The sequence below is a fragment of the Scyliorhinus torazame genome, chromosome 6, assembly GCF_047496885.1.
Source record: "Scyliorhinus torazame isolate Kashiwa2021f chromosome 6, sScyTor2.1, whole genome shotgun sequence".
Classification (NCBI taxonomy): Eukaryota; Metazoa; Chordata; class Chondrichthyes; order Carcharhiniformes; family Scyliorhinidae; genus Scyliorhinus; species Scyliorhinus torazame.
The window spans coordinates 18,255,563-18,273,853 of NC_092712.1; the positions used below are offsets into that span (position 1 = coordinate 18,255,563).

General features: G+C 47.0%; 2 protein-coding genes across 3 annotated transcripts in view; one reads left to right on the top strand and one right to left on the bottom strand.

Annotated features, from left to right (window-relative positions):
- LOC140424694 (cation channel sperm-associated auxiliary subunit TMEM249-like) overlaps positions 1-4,237 on the bottom strand; it is a 110,571-nt gene extending 106,334 nt beyond the window's left edge. The window contains exon 1 of the mRNA XM_072507981.1: positions 4,056-4,237. Within this exon, the coding sequence (XP_072364082.1) occupies positions 4,056-4,071 (16 nt within the window). The 5' untranslated portion in view covers positions 4,072-4,237. The remainder of the gene's footprint in view (positions 1-4,055) is intronic.
- The window catches only part of slc39a4 (solute carrier family 39 member 4), a 61,251-nt gene continuing 44,735 nt past the window's right edge, over positions 1,776-18,291 (top strand). The window contains exon 1 of one of the 2 annotated variants that reach the window (XM_072507978.1): positions 1,776-1,864. Coding sequence is in view for 1 of the 2 variants with exons in the window: in XM_072507977.1 (XP_072364078.1) it covers positions 2,730-2,948 (219 nt within the window). In the remaining variant the exon portion in view is untranslated. Of the gene's footprint in view, positions 1,865-2,604; positions 2,949-18,291 lie in introns of those variants that run through there. The other variant, XM_072507977.1, reaches the window with a different exon arrangement.

Consider the following 18,291-nt stretch of genomic DNA (forward strand, 5'->3'; position numbering starts at 1 on the left):
CCGCTGGACAAACACAATTGCTGAGGTGAGTTTGTGCCGGGTTTGCACGTTGTTTTATTTTGGTTCTTTATGTGGCCCAACAGGTGATCGTAAAGGAACTTCTGGAAGCTTCCCAACGCACTTTAATATGGAGACAGAGACTGTTTTTTTTTTCCCCAAACTGCAAAATATAGGGAAGTGCTGCTAAATCTGTACAAGGCACTAGTTAGACAACACCTGGGACACTGTGAACAGTTTTGCTCGCCTTATCCAAGGAAAGATATACCGGCATTGGAGGCAGTCCAGAGAAGGTTCACTCGGTTGATCCCGGGTGTGGAGGGATTTTCTTATGAGGAGAGGTTGAGTAGGTTGGGTCTGTACTCATTGGAGTTTAGAAGAATGAGAGGTGACCTTATTGAGGCATATCGGATTCTCAGGGGGTTTGACATGGTCGATGCTGAGAGGATGTTTCCTCTTGTGGGAGAGTCTAGGACCAGAGGGCAGAATCTCAGAGTAAGGGGTCGCCCATTTCAGACAGAGATGAGGAGGAATTTCTTCTCTTAGAGGGGAGTGAATCTGTGGAATTCTTTACCGCAGAGAGCTGTAGAGGCCGGGTCGTTAAGTATGTTCAAGGCTGAGAGAGACAGAGTTTTAATCAGTAAGGGAATCAAAGGTTATGGGGATAAGGTGGGAAAGTGGAGTTGAGGATTTTATCAGATCAGCCATGATCTCATTGAACGTTGGAGCAGACTCGATGGGCCGAGTGGCCTACTTCTGCTCCTATATCTTAAGATCTAGATTGCCACCGACCCATGTTCATTCCTGTTTTCCATTTCCCTCTCAAGTAATCCTGCATCATAAAATAGGCTTTGTGATCGAGTATTATAATCGCATGTCTTTATTAAAAATGAAGAAATATGTACAAATATAGCAGAGGAGATAGTAAGGTGCTGACTCCATTCTAGGTCCTCCAAATCTCTGTCCATATGTAGATTGACCCTGGCTCTGGGTTATTTGTCTTGTTGCAGCACTGTGAGATTTGATCGAGCTGTTTACTATCATGAGGGGGCTGGACAGAATAGATGGGGAGAAACTGGTCCCGCTTGTAAATGAACAAGGGCATAGATTTAAAGGGTGTGAATCCAATGACAAGTCCACCCTCTCATTTTGGCGTAAGTGATCCCATGGCTCTGTGCTGAAGACGTACCAGCAGTGGGGTTATCACTCTGAGCACTAGCTGATATTGATACTAGAATCCCAGCTTGACTAGGATATTTTAATTATTCTCAGCATTTATTGGGAGCTACATTGTGTGTGGACTTCTAGTTCGCGGTAGCACAGTGGTTAGCACTGTTGCTTCACAGCGCCAGTGTCCCAAGTTCGATTCCCGGCTTGGGTCACTGTCTGTATGGAGTCTGCACGTTCTCCCCGTGTCTGCGTGGGTTTCCTCCGGGTGCTCCAGTTTCCTCCCACAAGTCCCGAAAGACGTGCTGTTCGGTAATTTGGACTTTCTGATTTCTCCCTCAGTGGACCCGAACAGGTGCCGGAATGTGGCGACGAGGGTTTTTTCACAGTAACTTCACTGCAGTGTTAATGTAAGCCTACTTGTGACAGTAATAAAAATTATTATTATTCAGACCCACATTAAGCCTGTGTGTACCAGATCCTTCTACTACTGGACTCCGCCCAGCATGGCAGCTAGCCAAACTGGTGTCCCGGAGACCATAGACCTACCTCTTGGGATCTGCCAATGAAAGATTTAGGTCGTAACCCTGCAGTTTAATTCCGGATGCACCCTGAAGAGTTTTAGGCCCAAAAATGGGCCTAAATTAAGCTCCAGACGAATACCATCAGATAAGGAAGGGTCAAATCTGGATGCAAAAAGGTAAAAAGAATGTTTAATTTTCTTTTAAAGATGGGATTTGACCGTAACTGTAGAAACGTATTAGAAGGCAAGATACCAATAAAGATTGTCAATGCTAAGCCACCTTTTACACTTTTGGAGGTCGGTAGACGTCATCTGCATTTCCAGCATTTTGTGATTTTTTTATGTTAAAAAGAAACTTTTATTTTATAAAGACACCAGGTACACAAAGCGCACAGTAAGCTGACGGTATATGATTCGAAGGAAACCTAATAAGTGAGGCGGGGAAAACAAGTAAAACAATTTGGTTAGAAAGGTTAAGTTACAAAATGCAGCAACGAAACCAAGTGTGAAAGGAAATTGAATGCGGTAAAGTCGGGAGTGGAATGTTGTTTTGTAGTGACAGGGTGAAGTATTGATTTTAACATCCCTGAAGTCAGAGTGACATTATGTTTACCTCCAATAACTTATTAAAGAGAAGCGGCCAGGAGGTGCAGAAAATAGACTTGGATTGTGCTCATATATTTTTTAATTTGTTACTTCCAGAAATACTTATTCATGGAAATAAAATGTATATGCTCAGGTGAAAGTGTTTTCTTTGATAGCCCAAAAGTTGGGTCTCTCGCGAAAGTGAGATTTCCAAACCTGGGAGTTTCCTTTTAGAGTAATGGCTGACATCATGAATCTTTCCCTGGCCAATCAAGAGACAGAATGGAGTGGGGGGGGGGGGGGGGGGACATTTGTCACAAAGTTAGTTATAAAGCCCGACAACTTTAACCCGCGGTCATTTACATCTCTTCCCATTGAGGCACTCAAGATCTCACTGAATAAGCTGTTGGGTGGGCAGACGGGAGAGATCCTTTCCTTTTTAATTGTTTGCTGAACTATGCTGAGTCTGTCTCTACTGCTCCCTGTGGCTTTAGCTGTCCTAAAGCAGGCAGCTTCGCAGGGAAATGGATCTCTCTTTATCTCCGAACAAGAGGTCTTCAAGAGAGTGCTGGATCTCTTGGCCCCAGAAGAAGACACTTTGAGCGAAGCGGTTTTCACCTCTTTAATACATATCTTAGGGAACCGTGTGCAGTGTTCTGAGGTGTCGTGTGAAGAGGTAAGTGCAAAGCTTTCTGATCATTACATACAGAGGACAAACTCCAGTGCAGACTGCTGGTGCCACCTGAAGGTGGCTCTAAGCATTAACTCAGCCTTTTACTCAATGTTTTAAATTGCATGACTAAGATGTTGTAACTTCACATTTTGCATTGAGTTTCATGTATAGACAGGTGCGTAGATGTTCTTAAGTGGAAATTATTCGGCTCCATTGAGATTTTATGAATTTTTAAGGACAGTTTTAGAGAATTTCTCCCTTAAAATCTGTGCATTGTCTAACTTCATTATCCAAAATGGTCTTTGTTAATTGGGGGTGTCTGGCGGTGGGGTGGTTGGTGAGGGGTTTGCAGAGGGGTGGGGTGGTGGAAGGGGGTGGCAGATTGTCGACGGTTCATTTCCCTTATTAACGACAATGCTAAGATGTTGGCGAGCGTGCAGAGAATATTTGCTGAAATGGTTCTGGGATCGAAGAACTTCAGTTCATGTGGGCAGACTGGGGAATCTGGGATTACTCTCTTTAGAGACCAAAAGATCAGGGGTAGATTTAATGGAGAAGTTCAAAATCATGGAGGATTTTAACAGAGAAATAAAGTGATATTGTCTGAGCACCAAAGCTTTATTTTATTTCTTCAAGTTCTGGCCTTCCATGCTCATGTATGGAAACGCGATTGCATCACCTGCTCACTTCATTTTTAAAAATATAGTTGGTGTACTATATTTATCCAGAACAAAAGGTTATTTCCACAGATCAGGTTGTTGACTAACTCCTGATAAATAGCAGCTTTGCGCAAGAGGACATTTTAAAAAGCACGAGAAAAGATTCTAATTATTGTACACTACTGAGAAAGAATTGTTGGGAATTTTGTTTGGGCGTATCGATGGAAACAGATCCACTCATTCCACAATGGCTTGAAGAATTCACCCTGCAGCAACTGTGGAAATGTGACAAATGGTAGTACGTGGGCTAGCAGGGAGACAAGGGAGAGATTCTGGGGCCACAACTCGGCTCTGGGGGATCTACGTCAAGCAAGGTAGCAAACCTGGAGTGCCAGCCAGGAGCAGGAAAGTGTGACACAATATCAGAGGACAATGTTTAAGAGAGACTTACGTTTCATGTTCTTCATGACCGCCAGGCATCTCAAAGAGCTTTTACAGCCGATTAAGTACTTTTTGAAGTGTAATCCCTGTTGTCATGGAGGAAACACAACAACCAATTTGCACACAGTAAATTCCCTCAAACAGCAATGCGATAATGAGCAGATAAACTGTTTCAGTGATGTTGATTGAGGGATATATATTGACCAGGACACCGGCCTCATTGAAATAGTGACGTGGGATCTTACACATCCATCCAAAGGTAGCACAATGGTTAGCACGGTTGCTTCACAGCTCCAGGGTCCCAGGTTCGATTCTGGCTTGGGACACTGTCTGTGCACGTTCTCCCCGTGTCTGCGTGGGTTTCCTCCAGGTGCTCCAGTTTCCTCACACAATTCCCGAAAGACGTGCTTGTTAGGCGAATTGGGACATTCTGAATTCTCCCTCAGTATACCCGAACAGGCAGGGGAATGTGGCGACTAGGGGCTTTTCACAGTAACGTCATTGCAGTGTTAATGTAAGCCTACTTGTGACAATAATAAAGAATATTATTATTAACACAGGCAGTTGGGCATCCCAAAGATGTCACCGCCAACATTCTAGGTCTCCCTCAGTATTACACTGGAATGTCAGCCTGGATTATTGTGCTGAAGCCCTAGACTGAGACCTTGAACCCAGAACCATGTGATTCAGAGGCCGGAGTGCTGTCAACGAAGGCACGGCCGACATTCAACTATACCCCTGGCTATTTCAACTATTTAATTTGTTTCCTGATTTAGTACTTTCAGATGACATGATGGAACTTACTTTGTTTGCAATTAGCCAGGACAATCAGTCAAGCCTCTGTACATTAAAATATCTGGTGGTTAAAACAGCAATGAGAAAGTCTGAAAACAAACCCTTCCAACGATCACAAAATCTGTTTGAGGTCATTACCATGGGTGAAGCTCCTGGTTGTCAAGCTAGACAAAAGGATAGGAAACAAATGTTCCTCAGTTTAGAATAATTCAAAAGCCCTGTTGACAAAACTGGTTGAGAAAATATTAGTCTTTCCACAGTGGAGATTAGTGACAGTGGCTTTGCCACCGTCACAGTCTCAGGCAGTTAATGGCCTGCTTCCATTTTGTGTAACAACTGCTCTATTCAGAGAGATAATTTCTCCATTGTGGCCCTAAACCTTAGAAATGACAGAATGTGAAAGGATCGCACCAATGGTTCCACATGCAAGTTACCAAAAACCACTCCGATTCATTGCCGGGGTTAATTTGATGCACAGACTTGGAAGTTACCTCTGCCCAGCTTGTTTCTAGGAATTGCTGGTGTTTAATCCATGAAGGACCTCAGTTGGGGTGATTGTGGGCATGCTGCCCCCTCGGCCTCTCCCTGTACAACTGAGGACAGTTTGAGGGTGGGCAGGTTACCCAGGGATTTTTAACCCCATTCCCCCCCCCCCCCCCCCAAAAAAAAAAAACCCTGCCTTCAAACCCACTGGCCCCTGGTCTTAATGTTTTACTTCTGGGACAGTAAGAGCTCATTAATTGGCAGTTTCATTTTGAGCAATTTTGGCCGTAAACGCTGGAACCCCTCACAAAACCTCTCCAAATCCCGCTCTCTCTTCCTCTAGGACCATTCTGTAAAACCTACCTTCTCGGCTAAGCATTTGGACACCTGTCATGGCCGTGTACGTAGGCAATGACCGTCTTCTGCTGCTTCATCAATGACCCTCCCTCAGTTGGGAAGTAGGGATGTCATCTAATGGGGGTTCAGTTCCATTCGTAACTCCTCAGATACTAATGCAGTCATTTTCTGTGTGCAGCAAGAAGATCTGGACAATATCAGGTAAATAACATTCATGCCACACAAGTGCCATACAATGACCATTTCCAAGAAGTGATAATTTCCCAATCGTCCCTTGACATTCGGTAGAATTTTTATCACTGAATCTCCCATCATAAGCAATGTGCCTGGAAGGTGGGGCGGCAGGGTGGCACAGTGGTTAACACGGCTGCCTCCCAGCACCAGGGTCCCGGGTTCAATTCCGGCCTTGGCTCACTGTCTGTGTGGAGTTTGCACTTTCTCCCCGTGTCTGCGTGGGTTTCCTCCGGGTGCTCCGGTTTCCTTCCACTGTCGAAAGATGTTGGTTTCTTTCCTCTATCTTTTCAAACAGGTTCATTTAACAGCAATGAGTTGAATTTGCATGTCAGCTTTATACATGATACAATGTCACATGCCATCCCAAAGTTCATAATTGACCAGAAACCTAGACTGAACCAGTCCAATAAACACTGTGATTGAGAAGGCAGGTCAGATGTGCATGCTGGATGTTCTGTGGCAAGTAACACATCTCCTTCTTTGGGCGGCACGGTAGCGCCAGGGACCCCGGTTCGATTCCCGGCTTGGGCCACTGTCTGTGCGGAGTCTGCACGTTATCCCCGTGTCTGCGTGGGTGTGATATTATAGGTATTACGGTACCTGATAGGCTGAAGCACCATTGGTGGGAACTATGCTTTCTATTGGTTAGGATGTATGGTAGCTCCGCCCTGCTAGGTGGGGTATAAGAGCCCATGCCGCCCCAGCAGCCTTCATTCTGTACCTGAGCTGCTGGGAGAAACATCTAGCTTATTAAAGCCTTCAGTTGGACTACAACCTCACTTTAGTGGTCATTGATCGTGCATCAGTGGGTTTCCTCCAGGGGCTCCGGTTTCCTCCCACAAGTCCCGTGCTTGTTAGGTGAATTGGACATACTGAATTCTCCTTTTTGTATCCGAACAGGCGCCGGAGTGTGGCGACGAGGGGATTTTCACTTCTGCCAGGGATTCAGGAGGGTGCCTGGGTATGCATGTGGAAAAAAGTTAAAGTTAAAATCTCTTGGGTTCTCAGCGACACGGTCATTGCTCACCCTGGCTGCTTATGCGGGGAATGTCAAAGGGCCAATTAGTTTATTTACTGGTGTGCACAGGCCATCGAAGGAGCTGGTGTTGTGGCACAATGTGAAGCGTTCCTGCCTGCGGACGGCACCCAGGAACTGATGGAATGTTTATAACACGATCAAACAGGTTGAATATTAACCTGCAAATCCTTCTAACACACACCAAAAGCAGGTGGTGGTGGTGGTGGGGGTTTCAAACCAACCATGGTCCAAGCTATTGATTTTCTAGCCAATTAAATCTATTTCAATGTGAATCAGCTAGTTATATTTAATTGTTTGGTTCCTTTATCTTACATACTTCAATAGAATAATATTCACATTTGCATAGCGCATAATATTTGTATCCCAGGCTGCTGAGTGAGACAAGGGAGGAAATAGCAGGGGTGCTGGCAATAATTTTCAATTCCCCTCTGGCCACAGGAGAGGTGCTGCAGGACTGGAGGATAGCCAATATGGTACCTTTATTCAAGAAGGGAGTGTGATGATAAGCATAAAGCAGTTCTGTACATAATGTTCCACACAACCTCCGACCACTAGGTAGCAGTGTAAACCCACCACGTGATTCTGTGGCTGGGAGTTGGGAGTAGGCTGTGATGGAGGATAGACATATTTTGCAGTAGCTTTACAATATTATTTAGTGTTAGTAGTTTATTATTTTATTTATCCCAGTTATCTTTATCACGCAGTTGTTTCATAATAAATTATTTAAACTAGATGTCCTGTAGTTCATCATTCACAGAACACAGAACACAGAAAATACAGCACAGAACAGGCCCTTCGGCCCACGATGTTGTGCCGAACCTTTGTCCTAGATTAATCATAGATTATCATTGAATCCACAGCGCAGAAGGAGGCCACCCGGCCCCCCGAGCCCGCACCGGCCCCCGGAAAGAGCACCCCACCCAAACCCAACACCCCCACCCAACACCAAGGGCAATTTGGACACTAAGGGCAATTTATCATTGGCCAATTCACCCAACCCGCACATCCCCGGACTGTGGGAGGAAACCGGAGCACCCGGAGGAAACCCATGCAGACACGGGGAGGACGCGCAGACTCCGCACAGCCAGCGACCCAAGCCGGAACCGAACCCGGGACCCCGGAGCTGCGAAGCAACTGTGCTATCCACAATGCTACCGTGCTGCCCTTGAGAACAAATAAATCTACACTATATCATTTAACCGTAAACCATGCACCTATCCAATAGCTGCTTGAAGGTCCCTAATGTTTCCGACTCAACTACTTCCACAGGCAGTGCATTCCATGCCCCCACTACTCTCTGGGTAAAGAACCTACCTCTGATATCCCTCCTATATCTTCCACCTTTCACCTTAAATTTATGTCCCCTTGTAATGGTTTGTTCCACCCGGGGAAAAAGTCTCTGACTGTCTACTCTATCTATTCCCCTGATCATCTTATAAACCTCTATCAAGTCGCCCCTCATCCTTCTCCGTTCTAATGAGAAAAGGCCTAGCACCCTCAACCTTTCCTCGTAAGACCTACTCTCCATTCCAGGCAACATCCTGGTAAATCTTCTTTGCACCTTTTCCAAAGCTTCCACATCCTTCCTAAAATGAGGCGACCAGAACTGTACACAGTACTCCAAATGTGGCCTTACCAAAGTTTTGTACAGCTGCATCATCACCTCACGGCTCTTAAATTCAATCCCTCTGTTAATGAACGCGAGCACACCATAGGCCTTCTTCACAGCTCTATCCACTTGAGTGGCAACTTTCAAAGATGTATGAACATAGACCCCAAGATCTCGCTGCTCCTCCACATTGCCAAGAACTCTACCGTTAACCCTGTATTCCGCATTCATATTTGTCCTTCCAAAATGGACAACCTCACACTTTTCAGGGTTAAACTCCATCTGCCACTGCTCAGCCCAGCTCTGCATCCTATCTATGTCTCTTTGCAGCCGACAACAGCCCTCCTTACTATCCACAACTCCACCAATCTTCGTATCGTCTGCAAATTTACTGACCCACCCTCCAACTCCCTCATCCAAGTCATTAATGAAAATCACAAACAGCAGAGGACCCAGAACTGATCCCTGCGGTACGCCACTGGTAACTGGGATCCAGGCTGAATATTTGCCATCCACCACCACTCTCTGACTTCTATCGGTTAGCCAGTTCGTTATCCAACTGGCCAAATTTCCCACTATCCCATGCCTCCTTACTTTCTGCATAAGCCTACCATGGGGAACTTTATCAAATGCCTTACTAAAATCCATGTACACTACATCCACTGCTTTACCATTCACTTCGGCCAGTCTACAGAACATGAGAGGGGGGAAGGGATAAAGCCGTAAACTTGAGGCCAGGCAGTTAGCCTCAGTGATGGGGCAGCACAGTGGTGCAGTGGTTAGCACTGCTGCCTCACTGCGCCAAAGACGGGGTTCGATCCCGGCCCCGGGTCGCTGTCCGTGTGGCGTTTGCAAATTCTCCTTGTGTCTGTGTGCGTCTTACCCCCACAACCCGAAGATGTGTAGAGTAGGTGGATTGGCCACGCTAAATTGCCCCTTTATTGGAAACATTTTTTAAAAAGTGGCGGGGAAACTATTGGAGGCAATTCTGAGGAACAGAATTAATCTGCATTTGGAGAGGCAGGGGTTAATCGATTGGATTGGATTTGTTTATTATCAAGTGTACCGAGATACAGTGAAAAGTATTTTTCTGCGAGCAGCTCAACAGATCATTAAGTACATGGGAAGAAAAGGGAAGAAAAGAAAATACATAATAGGGCAACACAGCATATACAATGTAACTACATAGGCATCGGCATCGGATGAAGCATACAGGGTGTAGTGTTAATGAGGTCAGTTCATAAGAGGGTCATTTAGGAGTCTGGTGACAGTGGGGAAGAAGCTGTTTTTTGAGTCTGTTCGTGCGTGTTCTCAGACTTCTGTATCTCCTGCCCGATGGAAGAAGTTGGAAGAGTGAGTAAGCCGGGTGGGAGGGGTCTTTGATTAGGCTGCCCTCTTTCCCCAGGCAGCGGGAGGTGTAAATGGAATCAATGGATGGGAGGCAGGTTTGTGTGATGGACTGGGCGGTGTTCCCGACTCTCTGAAGTTTCTTGCGGTCCTGGGCCGAGCAGTTGCCATACCAGGCTGTGATGCAGCCTGATAGGATGCTTTCTATGGTGCATCTGTAAAAGTTGGTAAGAGTCAATGTGGACATGCCGAATTTCCTTAGTTTCCTGAGGAAGTATAGGCACTGTTGTGCTTTCTTGGTGGTAGCGTCGACGTGGGTGGACCAGGACAGATTTTTGGAGATGTGCACCCTAAGGAATTTGAAACTGCTAACCATCTCCACCTCGGCCCCGTTGATGCTGACAGGGGTGTGAACAGTACTTTGCTTCCTGAAGTCAATGACCAGCTCTTTAGTTTTGGTGTCATTGAGGGAGAGATTGTTGTCGCTGCACATCTCCACTAGGTTCTCTATCTCCCTCCTGTATTCTGACTCGTCGTTATTCGAGATCCGGCCCAATATGGTCATATCGTCAGCAAACTTGTAGATGGAGTTGGAACCAAATTTTGCCACGCAGTCGTGTGTGTACAGGGAGTAGAGTAGGGGGCTAAGTACGCAGCTTTGCGGGACCCCGGTATTGAGGACTATTGTGGAGGAGGTGTTGTTGTTCATTCTTACTGATTGTGGTCTGTTGGTCAGAAAATCGAGGATCCAGTTGCAGAGTTGGGAGCCAAGTCCTAGGTTTTGGAGCTTTGATATGAGCTTGGCTGGGATTATGGTGTTGAAGGCGGAGCTGTAGTCAATAAATAGGAGTCTGATGTAGGAGTCTTTGTTGTCGAGATGCTCTAGGGATGAGTGTCGGGCCAGGGAAATGGCGTCTGCTGTGGACAGGTTGCGACGGTATGCGAATTGCAGTGGATCAAGGCGTTCTGGGAGTATGGAGATGATGCGCTTCATGATCAACCTCTCGAAGCACTTCATTACGACTGAAGTCAGGGCCACCGGACAGTAGTCATTGAGGCACGTTGCCTGGTTCTTCTTTGGCACTGGTATGATGGTGGTCTTCTTGAAACAGGTGGGGACCTTGGAGTGGAGTAGGGACAGGTTCAAGATGTCCGCGAATACCTCTGCCAGCTGGTCCGCGCAGGCTCTGAGTGCACGACCAGGGATCCCGTCCGAGCCCATCGCCTTCCGAGGGTTCACTTTCAGGAAGACCGATCTGAATTCGGAAGCTGTAATGGTGGGTATGGGTGTGCTGTGGGCTGCTGGGGCACTCGACAGCAGATTGTTGGTTACCTGCTCGAACCGAGCATAGAATGCATTGAGTTCATCGGGAGGGGTGCGCTGCTGCCGGAGATACTGCTCGGCTTCGCTTTGTAGCCCGTTATGTTGTTTAGTCCTTGCCACAACCGCCAGTCAGCATGATTTTGTTAAGGGGAGGTTCATGTCTGAACAACTTGATTGAATTTTTCGAAGAGGTGACCAGGTGTGTCGATGAGGGTAATGAATTTGACGTAGTCTACTTGGACTTCAGCAAGGCTTTTGATAAGGTTCCACATGGGAGACTGTTAGTGAAGGTAAGAGTCCATGGGATCCAAGGAAATTTGGTAATAGGATCCAAAATTGGCTGAATGGCAGGAAGTAGAGCATTTATTTCTGACTGGAAGACTGTGTCCAGTGGGGTCCTGCGGGATCAGTGTGGGGGCATTTGCTGTTTGTGGTTTATATAAATGATTTAGACATGAATGTAGGAGGGTTGATTAGTAAGTTCATGGATGATGCACAAATTGGTGGGTGGTAAATAGTGAGGAGGATCGCCTTCGATTACAGGAGGATATAGACAGGCTGGTCAGATGGGCTGATCAGTGGAAAATGGGATTCAATCCGGATAAGTGTGAGGCGATGCTCTTGGGCAGGACAAACAAGGCAAGGGAATACAGGATAAACGGCAGGACTCTGGGAAACACCGAGGATTAGATGGTGTGCATGTGCACTGGTCCCTTCAGGTAGCAAAGCAGTGGATACGGTGGTTAAGAAGGCATCAGGTATACTTGCCTTTATTAACCAAGGCATGGAGTTTAAGAGCAGGGAGGTTATGCTAGAACTGTATAAAACGTTGGTTAGGCCACAGCTAGAGTATTGTGTGCAGTTCTGGAATCCACATTATAGGAGGGATGTGATAGCCCTGGAAAGGGTGCAGAGGAGATTTACCAGGATGTTGCCTGGGCTGGAGAGTTTTCGTTATTTGGATTGTTTTCCTTGGAGCAGAGGAGACTGACGGGGGACATGATTGAAATGTATAAAATTATGAGGGGGATAGATAGAGTAGACAGGAAGAAACCTTTCCCATTGGTGGAGGGATCAATGACCAGGGGGCATAGACTTAAGGTAAGGGGATGTGAGGAAAAACCTTTTCACCCAGAGGGTGATGGGAGTTTGGAACTCACTGCCTGAAAGGATGATAGAGGCAGAGACCTTCATAACATTTAAGAAGTATTTAGATGTGTACTTGCTGTCACATGGCCTACAAGGCTATGGGCCAAGTGCTAGGAAATGGGATTAGAATAGTATAGGTGGTTGTTTTTGACCGGCGCAGACTTGATGGGCTGAAGGGCCTTTTCTGTGCTGCATGACTCTATTTAATAATACCTGCTAATCTCTACAAATTGTAAATCAAAAATTGAAAAGTAGGAGTTTGAATTCTTAGGGAATCTGAAGTTTGGTAAGGATGATAGGATCCATTTCACTCCCTTCTTGAAAGACACAGTGAATTGGCAGATAGCCACTCCTGCACTTTCTAAAAGACATATTACAGATTTTCTCAGTGTCGGTTATGTTATATTTCTACCATTTGCTGATTTTTAAAATTTCAGAATCATATGTGTTGATCGTAAAAACAATAATTGCTTTCTGCTAACATCTGAGATAATGTAGGCCGAGACCTGGGACTCAGCAGGAAGGACCTTGCAGATGGGGTGACTGTTTTTTGCCCAGTGCACACCCAGAACAGAGTTTAAAGGTACAGCACTCGTATCGCACAGAGCAAGGTCTGTTGAGGGAAATTACTCTTGGATCATCAGATATGATTTTGCGATAACCAACATTGTAACACATTGACCAACATTGTAAATTTTGTTTTAGGATTCAGAAAATCATTGTAAAATGGGCGTGTGTACTTTGTTCTCTCATTTGCCAATGTAATTGGCTCTTTGATTAGATTCCAACTTGCAGCTTATTCCCAAGTGCCATGGTTCAGATGATATATATTCATGTTATATAAACTATAGTCTGAACTCCTTATAACTGGCAACTAATGCCAAGCAAATCTTACCCAGTAAAAGGCCTATGTCTGAATTGGAGATAGACATTTACCTGGCAAGCTCCAGAACTTGCCCTGTCAATAGTAATTAATGTCTGCAGAAAATACCCAGCAGGCCAGGCAGCATCATGGATGACAAGTGGGAGCAGCACTTGCCATTGGCTGTCAGCAGAGTTTTCTGGTTCGGTTGATGTCTACAGCAATTTGTGTGGCTTGTCCAACCCACCACTGGGTGGGGTCGCCATGGGTAGGAACACTGAGGTGTCTCAAACAACCTGTGGGTTTTCCTTGCTGTTCATAACTCGTCCCAGACAATGACAGATTGTGACACCTTCAAACCGTGAAACGGACTCATTGCAGTCAAGTCTCGGTGAGGGCTGCATATCTCACAGCACATATCCTAAACGTATGCCCTTCCAATTCAATGTCTTGCACTTCATTCACATCGGTCTGCAGTCCCCAGTTGTCAGCCCCAGTCTTCACTGTGGTTGTGGAGCTGCTCTGCCTGCTCCACCTGATGAGGCTTGCTGTCAATCAGTCAATCCTCAATCAAATCTAGGACTCTACCCCCTAAACCCCTGCGATCTCACATTCTGGATCAATCTTTTATGCGGCACCTTTTCAAACGTCTCCTGGAACCCTCGGGTTGTTGAAATTGGGGGATTCTGCGGTGGTAATGCCATTGAATGTCAAGGGACTGTGGTTAGATTCTCTCGAGAAGTCATCGCCTAACATTTGTGTGGCACGAATGTAACTTGCCACTTATCAGCCCAAGCTTGGATATTGACCAGGTCTTACTGCATTTGCACGAGGGTTGCTTCAGGTGTGAGGAATCACGAGTGGTGCTGAAAATTGTGCAAATATCAACAAACATCCCCACTTCTGACCTTATGGAAGGGAGGTCATTGATAAAGCAGTTGAAGATGGGTGAGCCTAGGTCACTACCTGAAGAATTGCTGCAGTGATTTCCTAGAACTGAGATGATTGACCTCAAACAACTGCAACCATCTTCCTTTGTGTCAGGCACCGACTCCAATCAGTGGAGAGTTTCCCCCCTGATTCCCATTGACTCCAGTTTAGCTAGGGCTCCTTGATGCCATACTCGGTCAAATGCTGCCTTGATGTCGAGGGCAGTCACTCTTACCACACCCCTGGCATTCAGCTCTTTTGTCCATATTTGAACTAAGGCTGTAATGAGGTCAGGAGCTGAGTGACCCTGGCGGAACCCAAACTGAGCAGGTTATTCCTAAGCAAGTGCCTCTTGACAGCACTGTTGATGACCCCTTCCATCACTTTACTGATGGAGAGTACACTGATGAGACAGTAATTGGCTGGGTTGGATTTGTTCTGCTTTTTGTGTACAGGACACACCTGGGCAGTTTTCCACATTGCCGGATGGATGCCAGTGTTGTAGCTGCACTGGAACAGCTTGGCCGGGGGCGTGACAAGTTCTGGAGCACAAGTCTTGTATCATTGTTGGAATATTGTCAGGGCCCATAGCCTTTGCAATATCCAATGCTTTTGCCCGTTTATGATCTGGAATGCACTATATACATGTTGGCAGAAAGCCACAGGGGAAAGAAGCAGGATAGAGGCATTTACTGGATAGTTATTTCAAAGGGAAATTACAGGCACAATGGGTTTGTCAGTGCTGCACATTTCTACCTTCACCTGGTGAAGGAGCAGGGTTCCGGGAGCTTGTGATTTTAAACAAACCTGTTGGACCTTAACCTGGTGTTGTGAAACTTCTTACTGTGTCCTGTACACACCCAGTCTAGTGTCGGCATCTTCACATCATGGAACATTTCTCTGAGCACTCCTAGTTTGCATTGCTAATAGTATTGTGACGTGGAAGAAAAGGAGGCAGATTCTTAAATTGGTGCAGTTTGGGAATCTATGGACTGACACTGTGAATAGTGTTATTGTTAATAACAGGGTGGGGTTGAAGTGTCTTTACAAGTGAAATGAATTAAAACTGATATGCCTGCACAATTTCCTGGTTGTATCAGTGGGCCAGTTCTTCCTGGAAGAATAATTGCAGGTTATTGATGCTTGCCTTTATCTATATGCAAATAGGACACAAATCTCAAGGGATTGAGAGTTGGGCTGTGCTGTGCACATCTTCAGAACTGGCTGGGGTGGATTCCGATCGTGCGGAGAATGGAGCATTGGCCGAAAAACAGGATTGGCGCTGGACGCCAGGGGATTAGCAGAGCTCATTTCAAACAAAGGACACTTGCACCGTTGCCACTGAAATCTTCCCTGGCACACAGCAGCTCTCAGAGTAGAGGACTCACCAGTAACACTCTCAGCCAGTCACCCGAATATCACGAATATCTCCAAGCCTTGTGGGCGACACGGTGGCATAGTGGTTAGCACAGTTGCTTCACCGCTCCAGGGTCCCAGGTTCGATTCCCGGCTTGGGTCACTGTCTGTGCGGAGTCTGCACGTTCTCCCCGTGTCTGCGTGGGTTTCCTCCGGGTGCTCCGGTTTCCTCCCACAGTCCAAAGATGTGCAGGTTAAGTGGATTGGCCGTGCTAAATTGCCCTTCGTGTCCAAAAAAAGGTTAGATGGGGTTACGGGGATATGGTGAAGATGTGGGTTCAAATAGGGTGATCTTTCCATGGGCCGGTGCAGACTCGATGGGCCGAATGGCCTCCTTCTGCACTGTAAATTCTATGATCTATGATCTAAGCCCTGCCTGTCCACCAGGCCCCGATCCCATCCATCCCGCTCACGGCCAGGAAATCTGACCAGCTCCCTGTCACAACCTGTGTGTAAAACCCAGGCTCCACATAACACCGCAGCTAAGATCTCAGCTAACACACACACATCGCCTCCCTCATCCCCATCTGTTGGACCTGCCCGCACACCAGGCTCTTAGCATGGAGACGGGTGGCTGCACAGTATGAACATCTCCACCACACAACCAGTTGCCACCCTCCAGGTGGGATAGCACAAGGCCCACCCAGTGAGGAGAGCCTCAGTAAATCACACTGGGAGAAACAAGACAGGGGCCACAGAGCCTCTCACTATCCACTGCTGGCAGGGACAGGTGGTGAGGAGAGAGGCTCCTCACATCACAGGCCGAGCGCCAGTCACTGATGGGGACAGGGATTCAGTGCGGACTACATCATCTTGAAGGGGCTGGAGTGGGGGGGCCAATGTTGAGGGTGGTGCAGCAGTATAACTGGGTGACCTTTAACCTGGTGACATTGGATGGTCACGGGAATCCTCATTGTGCTGACATTCTCTGTCTTTCCCCACTCCACCCGAAGAGACATGGATTTCGGACTCCAGCCAGCTATGCTCGCTATCTACCTGGCCGCTGCAGCATTGGGTTTATTGTCACCGAGGTACAGTGAAAAGTATTGTTCTGCGTACAGTCCAGGCAGATCATCCCACATATGAAAAACACAGGACATAATAAATACACACTGTAAATACATAGACACAGGCATCGGGTGAAGCATATGGAGTGTGGTACTACTCAGTAGAGAAGATGTGTGAAGAGATCAGTTCAGTCCATAAGAGGGTCGTTTAGGAGTCTGGTAACAGCGGGGAAGAAGCTGTTTTTGAATCTGTTCGTACATGTTCTCAGACTTTTGTATCTCCTGCCCGATGGAAGATGTTGGAAGAAAGAATAACCCGGGTGGGAGAGGTCCTAGCTTATGCTGCCTGCTTTCCCCAGGCAGTGGGAGGTGTAGACAGAGTCAATGGATGGAAGACAGGTTCACATGATGGATTGGGCTGTGTTCGCGATTCTCTGTATTTTCTTACGGTCTTGGGCCGAGCAGTTGTCAAACCAGACTCTAATGCAGACAGATAGGATGCTTTCTATGGTGCGCCTGTAAAAATTGCTAAGTGTTAATGTGGACATGCCGAATTTCCTGAGAAAGTATAGGCGCTGTTGTGTTTTCTTGGTCATAGTGTCGACGTGGGTGGACCAGGGCAGATTGTTTGTGTTTTGCACCCCTAGGAATTTGAAGCTGTCAACCATCTCCACCTCGGCCCAGTTGATGCTGACAGGGGCGTGTACGATACTTTGCTTCCTGAAGTCAATGACCAGCTCTTTAGCTTTGCTGATATTGAGGGAGAGATTGTTGTCGTTACACCACTCCACTAGGTTCTCTATCTCCCTCCTGTACTCTGACTCATTGTTGTTCGAGATCCAACCAACGACGGTCGTGTCATCAGCAATCTTGTAGATGGAGTTGGAGCCAAATGTTGCACAGTTGTGTGTTTATATAGGGACTATAGTAGGGGGCTAAGTACGCAGCTTTGCGGGGCCCTGTTATTGAGGACTATCGTGGAAGAGGTGTTACATACATATATAGATACATAGAAGATAGGTGCAGGAGGAGACCTTTTGGCCCTTCGAGCCTGCTCCGTCATTCATCACGATCATGGCTGATCATCCAACTCAATAGTCTAATCCTGCTTTCTCCCCAGAGCCTTGGATCCCATTATCCCCAAGTGCAATATCCAGCCGCCTCTTGAATATATTCAATGACTTAGCATCAGAAGTTGATGTGTCTTATGACCAACCTCTCGAAGCACTTCATAATGATCGATGTCAAGGCCACTGGACAGTAGTCATTGAGGCACATTGCCTGGTTCTTCTTTGGCACCGGTATTATGGTGGTTCACTTCAAGCAGGTGGGAACCTCGGGATGGAGTAGGAAGAGGTTGCAGCGGCCGTGCCGTGCTTCATGGCGGACTCAGCCCGCGGACCCGGACCGCAAAAGTAGTGCCCCCCTTCGGCCGCTCGCCCGGCCCGGACCACAGTGCCCCGAGCCCCGAATTAAGCCCCCCCTGCCCGCGGATCGGCCCTCCCCCAACTGTGGCGGCCCCGGACTGAGATCGCAGCCACCTCGCGAGGTTCCCGAACAGTGTGAGCACACATAACCCACGCCGTTGGGAACTCGGCCGGTCAGGGATGGTGCATCGCGGGGCAGGCCTGAGGCCGTGGATATTTGGCGCGACGTACTCCTAGAGTATGGTGCTTTTCAGGGGGTGAGGAATC